At 36.1% G+C, this 18,826-nt stretch overlaps 1 protein-coding gene across 4 annotated transcripts in view; it reads left to right on the top strand.

Annotated features, from left to right (window-relative positions):
* The window catches only part of DZIP3 (DAZ interacting zinc finger protein 3), a 119,935-nt gene extending 106,890 nt beyond the window's left edge, over positions 1-13,045 (top strand). For 3 of the 4 annotated variants that reach the window (XM_067738945.1, XM_067738948.1, XM_067738946.1), the window contains exons 27-32: positions 4,807-4,932; positions 6,980-7,119; positions 10,211-10,331; positions 10,820-10,966; positions 11,051-11,152; positions 12,718-13,045. In XM_067738945.1, coding sequence (XP_067595046.1) covers positions 4,807-4,932; positions 6,980-7,119; positions 10,211-10,331; positions 10,820-10,966; positions 11,051-11,152; positions 12,718-12,828 — 747 coding nt within the window. In that variant the 3' untranslated portion in view covers positions 12,829-13,045. The remainder of the gene's footprint in view (positions 1-4,806; positions 4,933-6,979; positions 7,120-10,210; positions 10,332-10,819; positions 10,967-11,050; positions 11,153-12,717) is intronic. The other variant, XR_010943750.1, reaches the window with a different exon arrangement.
* The last annotated feature ends 5,781 nt before the right edge of the window (positions 13,046-18,826 follow it).

Raw genomic sequence — 18,826 nt, 5'->3', positions numbered from 1 at the left:
TTAAAGTACAAGCATCAGTGACCACTGAGAATTAGTAGAACAGTTTGAGAGCACAAATGCTAGAAATGTAACCATTCTTTTTGCAATAAATTGAGGTGATATTATACAATGGAAATACATTAGAGGTCTGGGTTCAGGTCCTAACTCTGTGAAGAACTGTGTTGGTTTTGGGAAACTCAGCTGTCCCAGACTTGGTTTTCCTATCTACAAATCAGGAAATTGTACTAGATGATCTGATCACTAAAGTATTTCTTTCTGAGATTCTAGTATTGTAAAGAATGGTTACCAGGTTTTAAATATATATAGTAGTCTAACCTGAGAAGTCTAGAATAATGGGTATTGTTCCCAGTTTAACCCAGTATTTTTATGTGTTTCATTATGTTTTGATTTTTGCAGCCTGGCTGTCTAATCCTGAAAGTAGTGTTAGGTAATTGTTGTCCTCAAAAAGAGCAGGACTACTAACTCAGTACCCATCGTTCATTATTTAAGGACTTTATATTATGAAAATTTTGAAACATACATAAAAACAGAATGATGAACCTCTGTGAACCCAAGAGCCAACTTCAACATCATTATCAACATTTTGTCAGTCTTGTGCCATGTCATCCCCTTCTTCCTCCCCACTGGAACATTTTAAAGTAAACCCTACATCTCATCCATTTATACTTTAGTATGCATTCCAAAAAGATGAGGACTCTTATTCTTGAGATTTTTCTTGTTTCTTGAGGTAGGATTGTATTGCTATAAACTTCCCTCTTAGAACTGCTCTTGCTTCATCCCATAGGTTTTGGGTCATCATGTTTTCATTGTCATTTGTTTCTAGGTATTTTTGATTTCCTTTTTAATTTCTTCAGTGATCTCTTGGTTATTTAGTAGTGTATTGCTTAGCCTCCATGAGTTTGTATTTTTTACAGTTTATTTTTCCTGTAATTGATATCTAGTTTCATAGTGTTGTAGTCAGAAAAGATACTTGATATGATTTCAATTTTCTAAAATTTACCAAGGCTTGATTTGTGACCCAAGATATGATCTATCCTGGAGAATGTTCCATGAGCACTTGAGAAGAAAATGTATTCTGTTGTTTTTGGATGGAATGTCTTATAAATATCAATTAAGTCCTTCTTGTCTAATGTGTCATTTAAACCTTGTGTTTCCTTATTTATTTTCATTTTGGATGATCTGTCCATTGGTGGAAGTGGGGTGTTAAAGTCCCCTACTATGATTGTGTTACTGTCGATTTCCCCTTTTATGGCTGTTAGCATTTGCCTTATGTATTGAGGTGCTCCTGTGTTGGGTGCATAAATATTTACAACTGTTATATCTTCTTGGATTGATCCCTTGATCATTATGTAGTGTCCTTCTTTGTCTCTTGTAATAGTCTTTATTTTAAAGTCTATTTTGTCTGATATGAGAATTGCTACTCCAGCTTTCTTTTGATTTCCATTTGCATGGAATATCTTTTTCCATCCCCTCACTTTCAGTCTGTATGTGTCCCTAGGTCTGAAATGGGTCTTTTGTAGACAGCCTATATATGGGTCTTGTTTTTGTATCCATTCAGCCAGTCTATGTCTTTTGGTTGGAGCATTTAATCCATTTATATTTAAGGTAATTATCAATATGTATGTTCCTATTACCATTTTCTTAATTGTTTGGGGTTTGTTTTTGTAGGTCTTTTCCTTCTTTTGTGTTTCCTGCCTAGAGAAGTTGCTTTAGCATTTGTTGTAAAGCTGGTTTGGTGGTGCTGAATTCTCTTAACTTTTTGTTTTGTTTTGTTTTGTTTTGAATTCTCTTAACTTTTGCTTGTCTGTAAAGGTTTTAATTTCTCCATCAAATCTGAATGAGATCCTCTCTGGGTAGAGTAATCTTTTTTTTTTTTTTCAGTACGCGGGCCTCTCAGTGTTGTGGCCTCTCCCGTTGTGGAGCACAGGCTCCGGACACACAGGCTCAGCGGCCATGGCTCATGGACCCAGCCGCTCTGCGGCATGTGGGATCTTCCCGGACCGGGGCACGAACCCGTGTCCCCTGCATCGGCAGGTGGACTCTCAACCACTGCGCCACCAGGGAAGCCTTGGGTAGAGTAATCTTGGTTGTAGGTTTTTCCGTTTCATCACTTAAATATGTCCCGCCACTCCCTTCTGGCTTGCAGATTTTCTGCTGAAATATCAGCTGTTAACCTTATGGGGATTCCCTTGTATGTTATTTGTTGCTTTTCCCTTACTGCTTTTAATATTTTTTCTTTGTATTTAATTTTTGATAGATTGATTAATATGTGCCTTGGTGAGTTTCTCCTTGGATTTATCCTGTATGGGACTCTCTGCGCTTCCTGGACTTGATTGACTATTATTTCCTTTCCCATGTTAGGGAAGTTTTCAACTATAATCTCTTCACATATTCTCTCAGACCTTTCTTTTTCTCTTCTTCTTTTGGGACCCCTATAATTCGAAAGTTGTGCATTTAATGTTGTCCCTGAAGTCTCTGAGACTGTCCTCAATTCTTTTCATTCTTTTTTCTTTATTCTGCTCTGTGGTAGTTATTTCCACTATTTTATCTTCCAGGTCACTTATCCATTCTTCTGCCTCAGTTATTCTGCTACTGATTCCTTCTAGAGAGTTTTTAATTTCATTTATTGTACTGTTCATCATTGTTTGTTTGCTCTTTAGTTCTTCTAGGTCCTTGTTAAACATTTCTTGTATTTTCTCCATTCTATTTCCAAGATTTGGATCATCTTTATTATCGCTACTTAGAATTCGTTTTCAGGTAGACTGCCTATTTCCTTTTCATTTATTTTGGACTAGTGGGTTTTTACCTTCTTCTGCTGCATATTTCTCTGTCTTGTCATTTCGTTTAACTTACTGCGTTTGGGGTCTCCTTTTTGCAGGCTGCAGGTTCGTAGTTCCTCTTGTTTTTGGTGTCTGCCCCCAGTGGGTGAGGTTGATTCAGTGGCTTTTGTAGGCTTCCTGGTGGAGGGGGCTGGTGCCTGTGTTCTGGTGGGTGGGGCTGGATCTTGTCTTTCTGGTGGGCAGGGCCGCCTCCGGTGGTGTGTTTTGGGGTGTCTGTGAACTTAGTATGATTTTAGGCAGCGTCTCTACTAATGGGTGGGGTTGCGTTCCTGTCTTGCTAGTTGTTTGGCATGGGACGTCCAGCACTGGAGCTTGCTGGCGGTTGGATGGAGCTGGGCCTTAGCGTTGATATGGAGATCTCTGGGAGAGCTCTCGTCAATTGATATTACATGGGGCTGGGAGGTCTCTGGTGGTCCAATGTCCTGACCTCGGCTCTCCCACCTCAGAGGCTCAGGCCTGACACAGGCCGGAGCACCAAGACACTGTCAGCCACACGGTGAACTCAGTGACTTCCTTAGTATAAAGCTGCTGCTGACCTTTGTGATCATAAAACTCAGTCCTTAGTCTTGTTCCCTACCCTCAGATTTATGCCTCAGGACTCTTACTCTTATTGGCTATATAATCACACCACCATTTTGTACCTAAGAAAATTATAATTTTTAATGTCTAATATTGAAATTTATATTTCCCCAGTTGTCTCAGAAATGTCTTTTTCTTAACTAGATTGACAGTACTTCCAATGTGGTTATAATTACCATTACTTTAAAAACCCTTATTTTTAAAAAAACAATCCAAACAAGGTTTATACTTTTCATTTGGCTGGTTATTTTTCTTTAAAATATAACAGCTACCTAACTCCCTCCCTTTTATTCATATCATTTATCTGTTAAAAAACTAACTTCCTACATTATTGATGTAACTGATTACATCCTTGTGATGCCATTATACATATTCTTCTATTTCCTATAACCTGATCATTAGATCTAGAGGGTTAGTTAGAATCAGGTTCAGTATTTTTGGCAAGAGTACTTTATAGGTGATGATGTATACACACATTAGAAGACACACAGTGTCTCTCATTTAGCGATGTTAAGAATCACATGTCATCCTTATCTCTCCATTATGAAGTTCCCCATTAACTTTCACCCTGCTGGTTTCAGTATTGTTACTTAAGAGCTATCTCGATGCTCATTTTTTAAATTCAACAAATAGGTGAATTTCTGCTTTATGCCAGTGCTAGACCTGGCACATAGTAGATGCTCCATAAACCTGTCCTCTTTTGTCATCCAGCCAATAAGGTATCCATCCCATTGGTAGATGCTAAGAAGGGCTAGCTGTCTACAACCCCCTGGGAAGTTCAGTAACATTCACAGGCATGTCTGCAAGTCACTGTAGGAGGGTTTATTCCCTTGGCCCACCCCACTTCAGCTTTCCACTGCCCTTGGAACTAAACATAAGGTCAGAACTCCACCAGGTGGTACAAGGTCCCTTCAATACATAATAGCAAAAGTAATATTTTCTATAGACAACTTTGGTTCTTTAGCAGAATTTCTGACTGTCAGTATTGTTTATCAGCATGGACAGTACTCATTGAAGAGCTCCTTTCCATAGTCCTATATTATTCCATTTGTCAGAGAACTTTAAAGATCACCTAACCCAACCCTCTTACTTTATAGATTAATGACTTGGTATCCAAGATTACCCAGCTAGGTGGAGAGAAAGTAGGACTAGAACCCAGTTGTCTTCTGTGTCCATGCTCTTTAGTATATTTTACTGCCCTTTGCTTTTTCAAATATTCATATACTTAACTAACGTTATGACAACATTGTTTCTAATATGCTTTGTATCTAGATTTCAAAGCAGCTACCCCCCTCAAAAAAATTGCTCTATGAGTTTAGATTATTGACTATGTAAATATATAAATATGTGAGGGTTTTGTTTTTATTTTCTATCTTTTCTATTTTAGATACAGCAGTTCTTGGGAAGACCCGTTGTGAAAGAATCTTTCTTTAGACCTGTACTCACTGTTCCTCAAATGCCTGCTGTTTGTTCTGGAGTCATCTCTGCAACTGGTCAGCCTAGACCCCCACTGGTACAGATCCCTTCTTGGTGGAATATACATTAACTAGCTTGTTGTCACTTACAGTGGACTTCCAGAATGAATGTCTTCTCTTTGTTCATATACTTGATAAGTAATGATGAAGGTGATGGTGGTAGTGATGATCATGATGATCATGATGATGATTGAATGAATAGTTCCATGTGAGGCACTGCATTAAATGCATTATATATATTATTTAACTATTTCATTAAGTGATTATAACAGTTTTTAGATACAAAGATAAATATAATATTATAGTAGAGAATTCTTACAGTTTTGCTTCTATAACAGGCACTAATGCAGGGTAGATTGATATTTTTAATAAATAATTTAGCATGATTGTTAGCTTCTTTGCTTTTCAACCTACCAAAGTCACAACATTATACCACAAAGCTAAAGAAAAATTTTATATACACACACACATATGTGTGTGTATAGTAGGACATTGTTTATCTATAAACAGGTAATATAAATATCACCTTGCAACGTATTATACTATAAAGTTATAAATCTTTCTAGCCACAAAGAGCCATATAAGCTTTATCCAAACCTGAAGAAGCAACAGAGAAATTTAAAATGATTAGGATTATTAGTTGTAATCTTGGTCAAGGTAAACTTTTTATTACAAGAAAAATCTTCTCCCAGATGATTGATGTTTAATATAATGAAAAAATTCTCTAATCTTGACTTTCCCATAACTACATTCTAGTCAGTTGGGGTTTATTTTGTACCTATGTATTGCTGACAGCCTCCCTTTGAAACATATAGTCAAATGGACTTACTCATTTGTGTAGAGGCTGCCTCTCTATGAATAAATATGTATCTAGGCCTTAACATATTTACTAAGTACCACATCTTTTTTATCACCATGATATTACAGTGTTGCTCAGGTGGTTTGCTCCTGCACCATTCTATAAGGAACTATAAATAAAATTTTATTGAAAACATTAAAGTACCTCAACCTTCTAATAAGATTACTTCCTGATTCCTCTGAAAAAGCTTGACACTCAGGCAAACCCAGATTTCTGGTGATATTCTGCTCTTTCTCTGACTTACTAGGCTTTGTGTGAGTAATTTCAGTGGCTGTTGGTAATTTTTCATAAGTAATAACCTTATATTTGAAAATAATCTGTAGTCTTAGGTAAAGGATGCATGTTTATAATTATCCTAGTAATCAGATAAGCACTTCAAAAATATTCAATTACTGATATTAATTAGAAACTTGATGGTTCTAAGAAGGAACCATCATAAAATATGAGGAAAACTTTGTTTGATGGTTTCATGGCTCAAAGTTGTCGCTACTACTTCCATACGACCTTTGTAACATTCATGACACTGGGCAGATATTCTAGTAGTATTCTCATGTTTATTTAGTTGTTTGAAAATTAAACTTCATTATTTTTCTAATTATAAAAGTAGTATATGTTAATTATAAAAAGGCAAATAATGTAGAAACACATAAAGCATATACAAAGTATATAATAATTATATAAAGTAGAAAGCAAAATTACCCTGCTGTTGAATCCTAGAAAATAATCACTGTTTACAGATTATTCTGTATCTTACAGACCTTTTTCTGTGCATACACATTTAAAAAATGTTTTACTATAAAATGAGTTCTACCATAAATGCTGTGCCGTAGACTTTTTTTAGAAAATGAGACATACATTGTGGACATCTCATATGCTCAGACATACAAATCTATTTTTAAGGACTTGATTAGATATGCTACAATTTATTGACTTATTCCCCTGTTAACAAACTTTAGGTTGCTTTCAGAAATGCACACTCTGTATGTATTTCTGTATATGTTTGCAATTACTGAGACTAGCATGTGCCATTTTTAAAATAAAGGTAAACATATACAAACAGTTAGAAATATGGTGCTGTAAGGAAAAAAAATTCTAAAAAGGGAACATGTATGTCAGTATTCCTCTTCATTCTACCCATTTTCTGAGGTATGGAAATGTAATGTTGGCATGGAACCTTGCTTCCTAATAATTGAAGCTGATGGGTTGTAACTCTGTGCTCCTTACAGATGACTAGCATAGCCTGGACGGTGCCAGTGCCTGTGGGAGAAGCTGTGCCTCCCAGTGCAGGTCTGGGAAGTGATCCCCCCATGATGAATTGGGAGAAGATTACAGACAGGCTGAAAACTGCCTTTCCACAACAGACCAGGTACCTCAGTCTCTTTTAGTGTTGAGTACAGATCATACTCTATAGTTTCCACAGCCATAATTATGCCAATGAAATGTTTCAGAGAAATATAACACCCCCCCCACACACACACACACAAAGTACAAGTATTTCCTAACCATGGCCTTGGTAGGGAAAATGAAATTTATTAAGAAGAGACAGTTTTCAGTATAAATGCTAAACCTCTTCCCTAAAATTATTAGTTTAAAGTCATGAGAGAGTAAACTTTTAAATTTAGGTTTGCTCATTTACTGAAAGTACAACCAGTTGTAAACCTACCCAATTTTATGCCACTAGCTGCAATAATTACCTTAATAACCTATTTCCAAAGTGAATTTTAAGTTAATTGTATGCCATACAAGCCCAAACATAATCAGGTTTTACTTTCCTATTTCCTTAATTTTATTGAGGGTTCTTGTAATTTCTTTGTTAGGGGACAAAGAAAGGGGACATAGTTAAATGCAAGAAATCATTATTTTAGTGTGCTTTTCACAGTTCTGACTTCAGCAGAAAGCTATTTAATTCTACTCCTCCAGAAATGAAGTGTCTTTTATCTTTAATCTTGTATCAAATGAAATAATTCTAGTTTTCACCAGCATTTTCATTTGAAGACCAATGCTTTTATTTAACATATGTACCATTATGTTTCAGGATTAGATTATGGTTTTATAAATATAATAGTGAATAGAAGATGAAAATAGAACTGTAATATAGTTGTTATAAATATATCTAGAAAATAAATAGTAAATCAAAGGTAGTTTTATAAGGCTGGTGACATGACATTTCATTTGAGAAAGAAAAATACTTTTATCATCCTACCCTATCCTACCAAAAATGTATATGCAGGCTTTGGGTCAATGGCTATGGGAATGGAAAAAGAACGTATCAGTTAAAATATTCCTAGGTTTCTTTATCACATAATTAATGTGTCTTTCAGTCTTTGCTTTCATTTTCTGTTAAATCTTTGTTTTCTGTTTCTGAATTTTACAAAAGTAGAACTATTAATAATGACAGAAAGAGACTGATAGTAACATAGTTAAAAAGGAATATTTTAGTCTTTTTTTTACACCTTTATTAGAGTATAATTGCTTTACAATGTTGTGTTAGTTGCTGCTGTACAACAAAGTGAATCAGCTATATATATATACACACACACACACACACACACACACACACACACACACACACACACACACACACACACACATATCTCCATATCCCTTCCCTCTTGAGCCTCCCTCCCACCCTCCCTATCCCACCCCTCTAGGTCATCACAGAGCATTGAGCTGATCTCCCTGTGCTATGCAGCTGCTTCCCACTAACTATTTTACATTTGGTAGTGTATATATGTTAATGCCACTCTCTCACTACGTTCCAGCTTCCCCTTCCCCCACTGTGTCCTCAAGTCCGTTCTCTACATCTGTGTCTTTGTTCCTGCCCTGCCACTAGGTTCATCAGTACCGTTTTTATAAATTCCATATATATGCCTTAGCATATGGTATTTGTTTTTCTCTTTCTAACTTACTTCACTCTGTATGACAACTCCAGGTCCATCCACCTCATTACAAATAACTCAATTTTGTTCCTTTTTATGACTGAGTAATATTCCATTGTATATATGTGCCACATCTTCTTTATCCATTCATCTGTCGATGGACATTTAGGTTACTTCCATGTCTTGGCTATTGTAAATAGTGCTGCAGTGAACATTGTGCTACATGTATCTTTTTGAATTATGGTTTTCTCGGGTATATACCCAGTAGTGGGGTTGCTGGGTCATATGGTAGTTCTATTTTCAGTTTTTTAAGGAACCTCCATGCTGTTCTCCATAGTGGCTGTATCAATTTACATTTCCACCAGCAGTGCAGGAGGGTTCCCTTTTCTCCACACCCTCTCCAGCATTTGTTGTTTCTAGATTTTTTGATGATGGCCATTCTGACTGGAGTGAGGTGATACCTCATTGTGTTTTGTTTTGTTTTTTTTTTAATTTATTTTTGGCTGCATTGGGTCTTCATTGCTGCATGTGGGCTTTCTCTAGTTGCAGTGAGCGGGGGCTACTCTTAATTGTGGCGCGGGCTTCTCATTGCAGTGACTTCTCTTAGTGCAAAGCACTGGCTCTAGGCGTATGGGCTTCAGTAGTTGTGGCGCGCAGGCTCAGTAGTTGTGGCTCGTGGGCTCTAGAGCACAGGTTCAGTAGTTGTGGTGTACGGGCTTAGTTGCTCTGTGGCATGTGGGATTTTTCCGGACCAAGGCTCGAACCTGTGTCCCCTGCATTGGCAGGTGGATTCTTAACCACTGCGCCACCAGGGAAGCCCCCCTCATTGTGGTTTTGATTTGCATTTCTCTAATGATTAGTGATGTTGAGCATCTTTTCATGTGTTTGTTGGCAATCTGTATGTCTTCTTTGGAGAAATGCCTGTTTAGGTCTTCCACTTATTTTTGGATTGGGTTGTTTGTTTTTTTTGATATTGAGCTGCATGAGCTGCTTGTATATTTTGGAGATTAATTGTTTGTCAGTTGCTTCATTTGCAAATATTTTCTCCCATTCTGAGGCTTGTCTTTTTGTCTTATTTATGGTTTCCTTTGCTGTGTAAAAGCTTTTAAGTTTTATTAGGTCCCATTTGTTTATTTTTGGTTTTATTTCCATTATTCTAGGAGATGGGTCAAGAAGGATCTTGCTGTGATTTATGTCATAGAGAATATTTTAGTCTTGAGTGAGAGAGCATTGAGAGAGATGATATAATGAGCTCAGTAAATAAATAAGTAGATAACAAACTTAATTTTCACACTGAGCTTTTAAAAACAGTTAAAATTTCTTTTTGGAAAGAAAATAAATACTAAACTTTATTACTCACAAACACATTAAGTATCATTAATCAATACATTAGGAGTTTTCATTTTGGTTTAAAATAAATGCAGATGGACCTGTGATCACTTTTTTAAATCAGAAATCTAAAGGGTCACATCTGTATGCTACATATCAATCCTGTGATAGGATTTCATAGCTCCTTTGGAGGGCGCATCCTCAAGGCAGTAGGAAAATCACCAGTGCTCTTTCCTTGATCTCTTCCAGAAAGGAGCTTACAGATTTCTTACGGAAATTGAAGGATACTCATGGGAAGTCCTTATCTAGACTGACATTTGATGAAATTGTTCACAAGATTTCCCAATTTATTGACCCCAAGAGATCTCAGGTAAAAAAAAAGAAAAAAGAAAAAAAGAAAAGACAACTTTATCTCCTGGCCCTTATCTTTAGTAGTTAGCCATATTAATTATCTCCATTACATGATCAGGAAATCAGTCTATAATCATATTAAATCATCTATTAACAACAAACAATTCAGCTTGACAAATGGCATGGGAAACACCACCTGATCATTCTAGAATAAAACTGACCCTTTTGAAATTTACTCTAGGTTATTTTGAATGGCTCTAAAAGGAGACATTTTTTCTAATTTTCTGCAAAGACTTGTTTTAATTGAAAGAGCACCTAGAGTTATTTTTGGTTTTACCTGGTTCTTAGTATATAAGTAATATTGCCAACATTTATTTCAAGATTTCTCATGAACCTGATTAACCTTTACCCTTTTGCTAATTCTCACGGTAGCCTATTCTATGGTATTTATCAGTTCTTCCTGTTTTAGTTCAATTCTAAAAAAAATAATAATATTCTAATTTTCAGAGTCAAGAAAAATCCGTGCCAAATGGTAATAGTGCTTCACCCAGCCATACTCCTCCACCTCAGGCTAATGCTGCCCAGCCCTCAAAACCAGCCCGGAGGCCCCTCGGTTCACAAGGTCCTGCCACGTGGGAAGGAGCCAATAATTTGGTGAGACTGAGACTTGATTCTGAATACATTTAAAGTTAGAGGAGAGAAATGAGCTGAATTTAACCTTATGTGTATTTTCCCTAGGATGATGAGGAAGAGGAAGAGGAACCTTGTGTGATCTGTCATGAGAATCTCTCTCCAGAAAACCTCACAGTTTTGCCCTGTGCGCACAAATTCCACTCTCAGGTGAACTTATCTTTTTAATATTTTGCCATTAATCAATTAAGTGAAATTCATACTGCATTCCTTGAAATTGTATACATGTATCATCCACTACTGTGTCATGAATTTCACTGGATATAACTCTGGGCTTTTGGGTACCGCACAGAAGCATTTATATGTTTTCCCATACCTAGCCATGGATTGCATTGTGTTTTCTCAGATCTCGATACACCTAGCAGGAGAAGGGGACAATGATGAGATTTAATGGGACAGAGTGGCAGTTCCTTTGAACAGAACTGGAAGGAATGTTGATTGACTTGGCGGTTGGCAGTTTAGCAGCAGTGCCACTTCACCTTGGCTTGTTATAAATAGTGTCCTTTGTCCACACCTAATGATAGCCAACGGCTGTTATAACGCATAAGACTTAACAGTCTGTCCAGGCTCCTGTATTTGCTTTTGAAGATGCTGAGACCTGAGCGTTGATGTTATAAAAATGGGAGGCTGGCATATCTTTTGTTAATTGGCATTTATATAGATTATTGGCATTTATATAGATTAACTTCTGGTGTTGTTGCTGTGCAAGTGCTATTGATATACAATTTATGATCCAAGTCTTCTGATGCAGAGGTGTAATTTGACACAGGAAAAGATAATCTTACACAAGAAAGGCTTCTCAGGGAAGTGAACAATAAGCCAGCTCATTCAAGCCGTATCTGTAAAACATCATTTCAAAGATATGTGATACCTGGTACAGAATTATGTTTTGTATCTGCTTGGATAAGAAGAGATATACATAGAATGGCTAATCCCAAAAGACCTCCAGGATAGATACTTAGCCATCTGTTTTTCCCACTTGAAGTTTTAAAAGTCCTAAAGATCCATTTAGAAAATAAATGTTTCACAAAACTTATTTTATTCTTTGCTATTGCTCATTGAATAGAAAGCAGGTAATTCATTCAGGTTACTCTCTAAAGTTAATGGGCCTCATATCTATTGCCTATTCTTAATCCTCTCTCATCTGACTTGGGTCTCCATTATTCATTCATGTAAAAATGATTTGTTTTTGGAGAGTCAGTATTCAAGCAAATAACTTAATATATAGTTCATAGCCAAAGAGTACTACCATTATGACCAAAGAAAGAGCAATCTGAAAAGTATATCCATTATCTAGGGATTTTAACTTCAGAACACCATAAGCACTTGATACAAGGTATTTGTGACATTTGTATGTTTAGGTATGACTTTTTCTAGATTATAAATTAGAATAATATATAATAAACTAGAGAAAAAATGTAATAGGTTTCCTCAGTCTCGTTATTAGGAAGAACTAGTCTTCCTGAAGATTGGGGTTGGGGGGGAAGGATCTTAATAGAATAAACTGGCTGAAAGGTGTTCTCCTGTTACCAACTATATTGCTCAGCAAATCACAGACAAAGTTCCATGATTGCAGAAGTTTTCATGGCAATCCACCAAATAAGGCTCTGAGATCCACTGGAAGATATGTTGGTTGGCAACGCTGATGTATGGAGTAACAGCTGCCTCTGCTAGGCTAAATCTGAGAGACTGACATGAATCTTTTTGCTCCTTAGTGCATTAGACCTTGGTTGATGCAACAGGGGACATGCCCAACCTGCAGACTCCACGTTTTGCTACCAGAAGAATTTCCTGATCACCCCAGCCAGCACTTGCCCAAGATCTGAAACAACGGGGTGACTATGCAAGGGAAGTTCAATTTTCAGACTGCAGCATTTAGTTTTGCCTTTTATTTGGGCTGATGATAGTGTGAGTGATGTGAAGCAGTACGCTCTTCAGTATTATGCAAAGTAAGCTAGCTAAACTCATCAAAGCTGCAGCCAAAGAGGAGAGGACAAATCTTCAGGACTGTGAACTGAATTGAACAGGTTTAAAGAAGATAGAATTTTAGGGCTTCCCTGGTGGCGCAGTGGTTGAGAGTCCGCCTGCCGATGCAGGGGACACGGGTTCGTGCCCCGGTCCGGGAAGATCCCACATGCCGCGGAGCGGCTAGGCCCGTGAGCCATGGCCTCTGAGCCTGCGCGTCCGGAGCCTGTGCTCCGCAACGGGAGAGGCCACAACAGTGAGAGGCCCGAGTACCGCAAAAAAAAAAAAAAAAAAAAAAAAAAAAAAAAAAAAGAAGATAGAATTTTAAAAGTTACATTATATTTGCCCTTACCTTAGCAGGTATTTTCTTCCAACATAAAGATGATTACTGTTAGCATGTATACTAGGATGTCTTTTTTTGTCCTTATTCCACTCATCCTTTACTTTCTCCCAAATATACTAAACTTTAATTTCCTGAAATAAATGACAAGAGTAGGAAAATTCCACAGATTTTAGTGTTCCTTTTAACTTTTAAAATTGATTATAAAAATATGTATTATTTATTTGCATTTTATCTCTATCTTCCCTATTCTTTTCTGTTCTCTAAAATACATACCTTTGAATAGATTATGAGCTACTTGAGGGTGGGGTCCAAACAGTGGTGTTTTCGAGCTGGCTTATACTGGTTTATGAGAAACAACTGTTAGTTTCAGGAATTTTGTGAGCCAGTTATTCAAATTGTTGGTAGCTTGAAATCTGCCATAGTGGGAGTATTTTACACCATAGAAATTTGTAAACGCTGTAAGTAAGGGCTTATTTTCCCCTCAAGAGCTGGTTATTAAACATTTACCAGTATGCCTCTAGGACCATGTCTGATGATTCTTACTGTTCTCAATGTCTTTCACAGTAGGTACAGCATAAATAGTCCCCAGAATTAGAAATCAGGAAGGAGTAAGTAAAGTTACTGTGCAAATTAAGTCATTTGCTCAGTTGAATAACTTTGGTCATTTGTAAACATGCTCTTTGGACCCTAATCGTTTATACTTTGGAGAGATTTTTTTTCTGCCTTAAAAGTTTCTAATTTCACTTTCTCATGCTGGGGGGTTACTGTTTGTGTATAGTTGCTTCTTATGACAGAGTTGACACCCACTGAGCTAAAGCTGCACATCTAAAGCTTGTCACTGAGAACTTTCATTCTTAGAGGTCAAAAACCTATTTTGAAATTGGTACTGTGTAAATTCTATAAGTGTTGTACATGTCTCTAGCTACAAAATTAAAAGAATTCAGTGACCCTGTAAGAAAAATGTTACACGGTTCATATTATTTTCCGTAAATTAATGAAATTCATACTGTGAATAAGTGTTTCCTGACTCAGCAACTATTTTACCTGTATATTTCAGTGTAAATATATCTTGAATTTACTTTAAATCTCTATTTAAAAATTATTATTTCTATAATTGTATGCTAAATGTTTTCTTCTCTAATGAGAATAGACTGGAAAATGTGGAGGAAAATACCCCAAATGAAGGCAGTCATCTAGACATGTAAAGTGCCAAGAATGTCTTAGAATTGCACAATTCAGAACTTAAAGGGCCTTTAATAATTATCTTGTCTAACACCTCAAGGTCATGGTCATATAGCAAATTACCTTGTAAAACAAATATTTTTTAGTGCATGTTTACAACTGTAATTTCACTTTCATGTGGGAAAGAATAAATGTTTCTTAATTGAGTAACTATTTTATCTGTATATATTACTTTAACTGTGTCCTAAAGCTACTTGAAATCTCTATTTCAAACATCTATTTCTGTTTCATTGTGCTTTAACTTTTTCTTCTGTTGTGAGAAAGGATGGGAAAATATCCAAAAGGAAGGCAGTCATCTAGACTTGTAAAATACCAAGTATGCCTTAGAATCATAGTCAGAGCTTATAGAGCCCTTAATGATCCTCTGATCTATTCCCTCATTTTACAGGAACATCTTGCCCTAGGTCATGTGGCTAAATAGTGGCTGAGCCAGTCCTAATACTTGAGAGTCCTGATACTCGGTAAGTCACATACTTCCTCCACAAATTCAGGCTGCTAGGCTGTATTGGTGCTGAACTGCTGTTCTTGGCTCCAAGAAAGGGGCCAGAAGACTTAACAGGATAGCTGATATATAATGAGAGTACAGTAGGACCATGCTCTTGAAAGTCATATCCAATTCTGCAGATGCTGAAGGTAATGGGATTTTTTTTTCTTTTTGAAGTATAATTTAACAATAAAGACAACTGTAGTGGCCATTCTTCTATAAACAGTGATCACTGTTATGCCTGTGGCTGCTGAAGGATCCAGAACACCATACTGCACAGAAATTCAGTGAGGGAAGTAGCAATATTTAATCAAAAACAATCCGTAAGCATCCTGTAATATCACTGCAGCTGCCGTCAGATAATACGTCTTGTAATGTTTTCCTTCATATTTATTGTCCATGTGTATAATATTTTCCAACTTTTATGGGACACTTCCCTTGATCAAATATTACTTTATTTGATCCACTAATAACTTTAACGTGGATACTCTCCTTTTTATTTTACAGATGATGAAACTGAGGCTCAAATAAGAGGGAAATAATTTGTCTGAGGTCATAGCTATGAATGGCATTCTGGGATTTGAATGCAGATCTTCTGTGCCTTAGCTGGTTTTCTCTTTCAGTACTTTATTGCTGCATCCCAATTTCAGATTGAATGTACACAAAATATTATTTTAAATAATATTCTTCAAGATAAGAAAATGAAATGAATGGTAAACCTACTGATTGTTTTGGACTACGAACATGGTATTGAGTATATAATAAAATATATAATAATGATACAACATGGTAAGAAAAGTTTGACTTTTCCCTCAGATGTCTTGGTTTGCTTGGGATGGTTCCAGTTAATGCCCATTGTCTTGATATATTATATTATTAATAGTGCTCCCTTTTACTCTCAACAGTGTCCTAATATGGATGATGAATTATATTTCACGGTTAATTTTTTTTTACGAGATTCAAAATTTAGCAAAACTCCTCTGCATTTATAAAATGCTCCTGGAATACCTTATCAAGTAGCCTGTCAGGTAAGAATCATCCACACACATAGCTTCTCAGGTAGGAAATCATCCACACACAGATATGATATCAAAACCAGCAATCGTGAGAAAAGGAGAGTACAAATGCAGGATATTGGAAATGCATTTGAAATTAAGAGAACAGCAACTTAGAACAATTATATATATATATATATATATACATACACACACACACACACACACACACACATACATATACACACACACACTGCTATATCAAAGCCTCATTGTAGCTGCAAACCAAAAATCTACAATAGCTACACACACAAAAAAGAAAAAGCAATCCAAACACAACACTAAAGATAGTCATCAAATCATAAGAGAAGAGAATAAAAGAGGAAGGAAATTTAAAAAACCTACAAAAACAAATCCAAAACAACAAGATGGCAATAAGAACATACATATTGGTAATTCCCTTAAATGTAAATGGATTAAGTGTTCCAACCAAAAGACACAGACTGGCTGAATAGACACAAAAACAAGAACCGTATATATGCTTACTACAAGAGACCCACTTCAGATCTAGGGACACATACAGACTGAAAGTGAAGGGATAGTAAAAGCTATTCCATGCAAATGGAAATCCAAAGAAAGCTGGACTAGCAATACGCATATCAGACAAAATAGATTTTAAAATAGACTGTTACAAGAGACAAAGGACACTACATAATGATCAAGGGTTCAATCCAAGAGGAAGATATAACAATTGTAAATATATATGGACCCAACATAGGAACACCTCAATATATAAGGCAAATGCTAACAGCCATAAAAGGAGAAATCAACACAAAATAATAGTGAGGGACTTTTAACACCCTACTTTCATCAATGAACAGATCATCCAGACATAAAATCAATAAGGAAACACAGGCCTTAAATGACAATTAGACCAGATGGACTTAACTGATATTTATAGAACATTCCATCCAAAAGCAACAGAATACAAATTCTTCTCAAGTGCACATGGAACATTCTCCAGGATTGATCACAAAGTGAGCCTCAGTAAATTTAAGAAAATTGTAATCATATCAAGCATCTTTTCCGACCACAAAACTGTGAGATTAGAAATCAACTACAAGAAAAAACTGTAAAAAACACAAATGTGGGGGCTAAACAATGTTATTAAACAACCAATGGATCACTGAAGAAATCAAAGAGGAAATCGAAAAATGCCTAGAGACAAAGGACAACAAAAACACAGTGATCCAAAACCTATGGAATGCAGCAAAAGCAGTTCTAAGAGAGAAGTTTATAGCAATACAATCTTACCTCAGGAAACAAGAAAAATCTCAAACAACCTAACCTTACACCTAAAGCAACTAGAGAAAGAAGAACAAACAAAACACAAAGTTAGTAGAAGGAAAGAAATCATAATGATCTGAGCAGAAATAAATGAAATAGAAACAAAGAAAACAATAGCAAAGATCAATAAAACGAAAAGCTAGTTCTTTGAAAAGATAAACAAAATTGATAAACCTTTAGCCAGACTCATCAAGAAAAAAAGGGAGAGGGCTCAAATCAATAACATTAGAAACAAAAAAGGAGAATTTACAACTGACACCACAGAATTACAAAGGATCATAAGAGACTACTACAAGCCGCTATATGCCAATAAAAGGGACAAACTAGAAGAAATGGACAAATTCTTAGAAAGGTACAACCTCCCAAGACTGAACCAGGAAGAAATAGAAAATATAAACAGACCAAACATAAGTACTGAAATTGAAACTGTGATTTAAAAACTTACAACAAACAAAAGTCCAGGATCAGATGGCTCCACAGGCGAATTCTGTCAAATATTTAGAGAAGAGTTAACACCTAGCCTTCTATATTCCAAAAAATTGCAGTGGAAGGAACACTCCCAAATTAATTCTATGAGGCCACCATCACACTGATACCAAAACCAGACAAAGATAGCACAAAAAAGAAAATTACAGGCCAATATCAGTGATGAACATAGATACAAAAATCCTCAACAAAATACTAGCAAACAGAATCCAACAACACATTAAAAGGATCATACACCATGATCAAGTGGGATTTATCCCAGGAATGCAAGGATTCTTCAGTATATGCAAATCAAATGGTGTGATACACCACATTAACAAACTGAAGAATAAAAACCATATGATCATTTCAATAGATGCAGAAAAACTTTTGACAAAGTTCAACACCCATTTATGATAAAAACTCTCCAGAAAGTGGGCATAGAGGGAACTTACCTCAACATAATAAAGGCCATATATGACAAACCCACAGCTAACGTCATTCTCAATGGTGAAAAGCTGAAAATATTTCCTCTAAGATTGTAAATAAAACAAGGATGTCCACTCTCACCTGTTTTTTGTTTGTTTGTTTTTATTCAGCATAGTTTTGGGAGTCCTAGCCACAGCAATCAGAGAAGAAAAAGAAATAAAAGGAATCCAGATTGGAAAAGAAGTAAAATTATCACTGTTTGCAGATGGCATGATACTATACACAGAAAATCCTGAAGATGCTACCAGAAAACTATGAGAGCTCATCAATGAATCTGGTAAAGTTGCAGGATACAAATTTAATATACAGAAATCTCTTGCATTTCTATACACTAGCAATGAAAAATCATAAAGAAATTAAGGAAACAATCCCATTTACCATCACATCAAAAAGAATAAAATACCAAGGAATAAACCTACCTAAGGAGGCAAAAGACGTGTACTCTGAAAACTATGAGATGATTGTGAAAGAAATTGAAGATGACACAAACGGAT

Source organism: Pseudorca crassidens, chromosome 5, assembly GCF_039906515.1.
Source record: "Pseudorca crassidens isolate mPseCra1 chromosome 5, mPseCra1.hap1, whole genome shotgun sequence".
Taxonomy (NCBI): Eukaryota; Metazoa; Chordata; class Mammalia; order Artiodactyla; family Delphinidae; genus Pseudorca; species Pseudorca crassidens.
The sequence above is the reverse complement of the archived record's forward strand: the minus strand, read 5'-3'. Positions and strand labels throughout refer to the sequence as shown.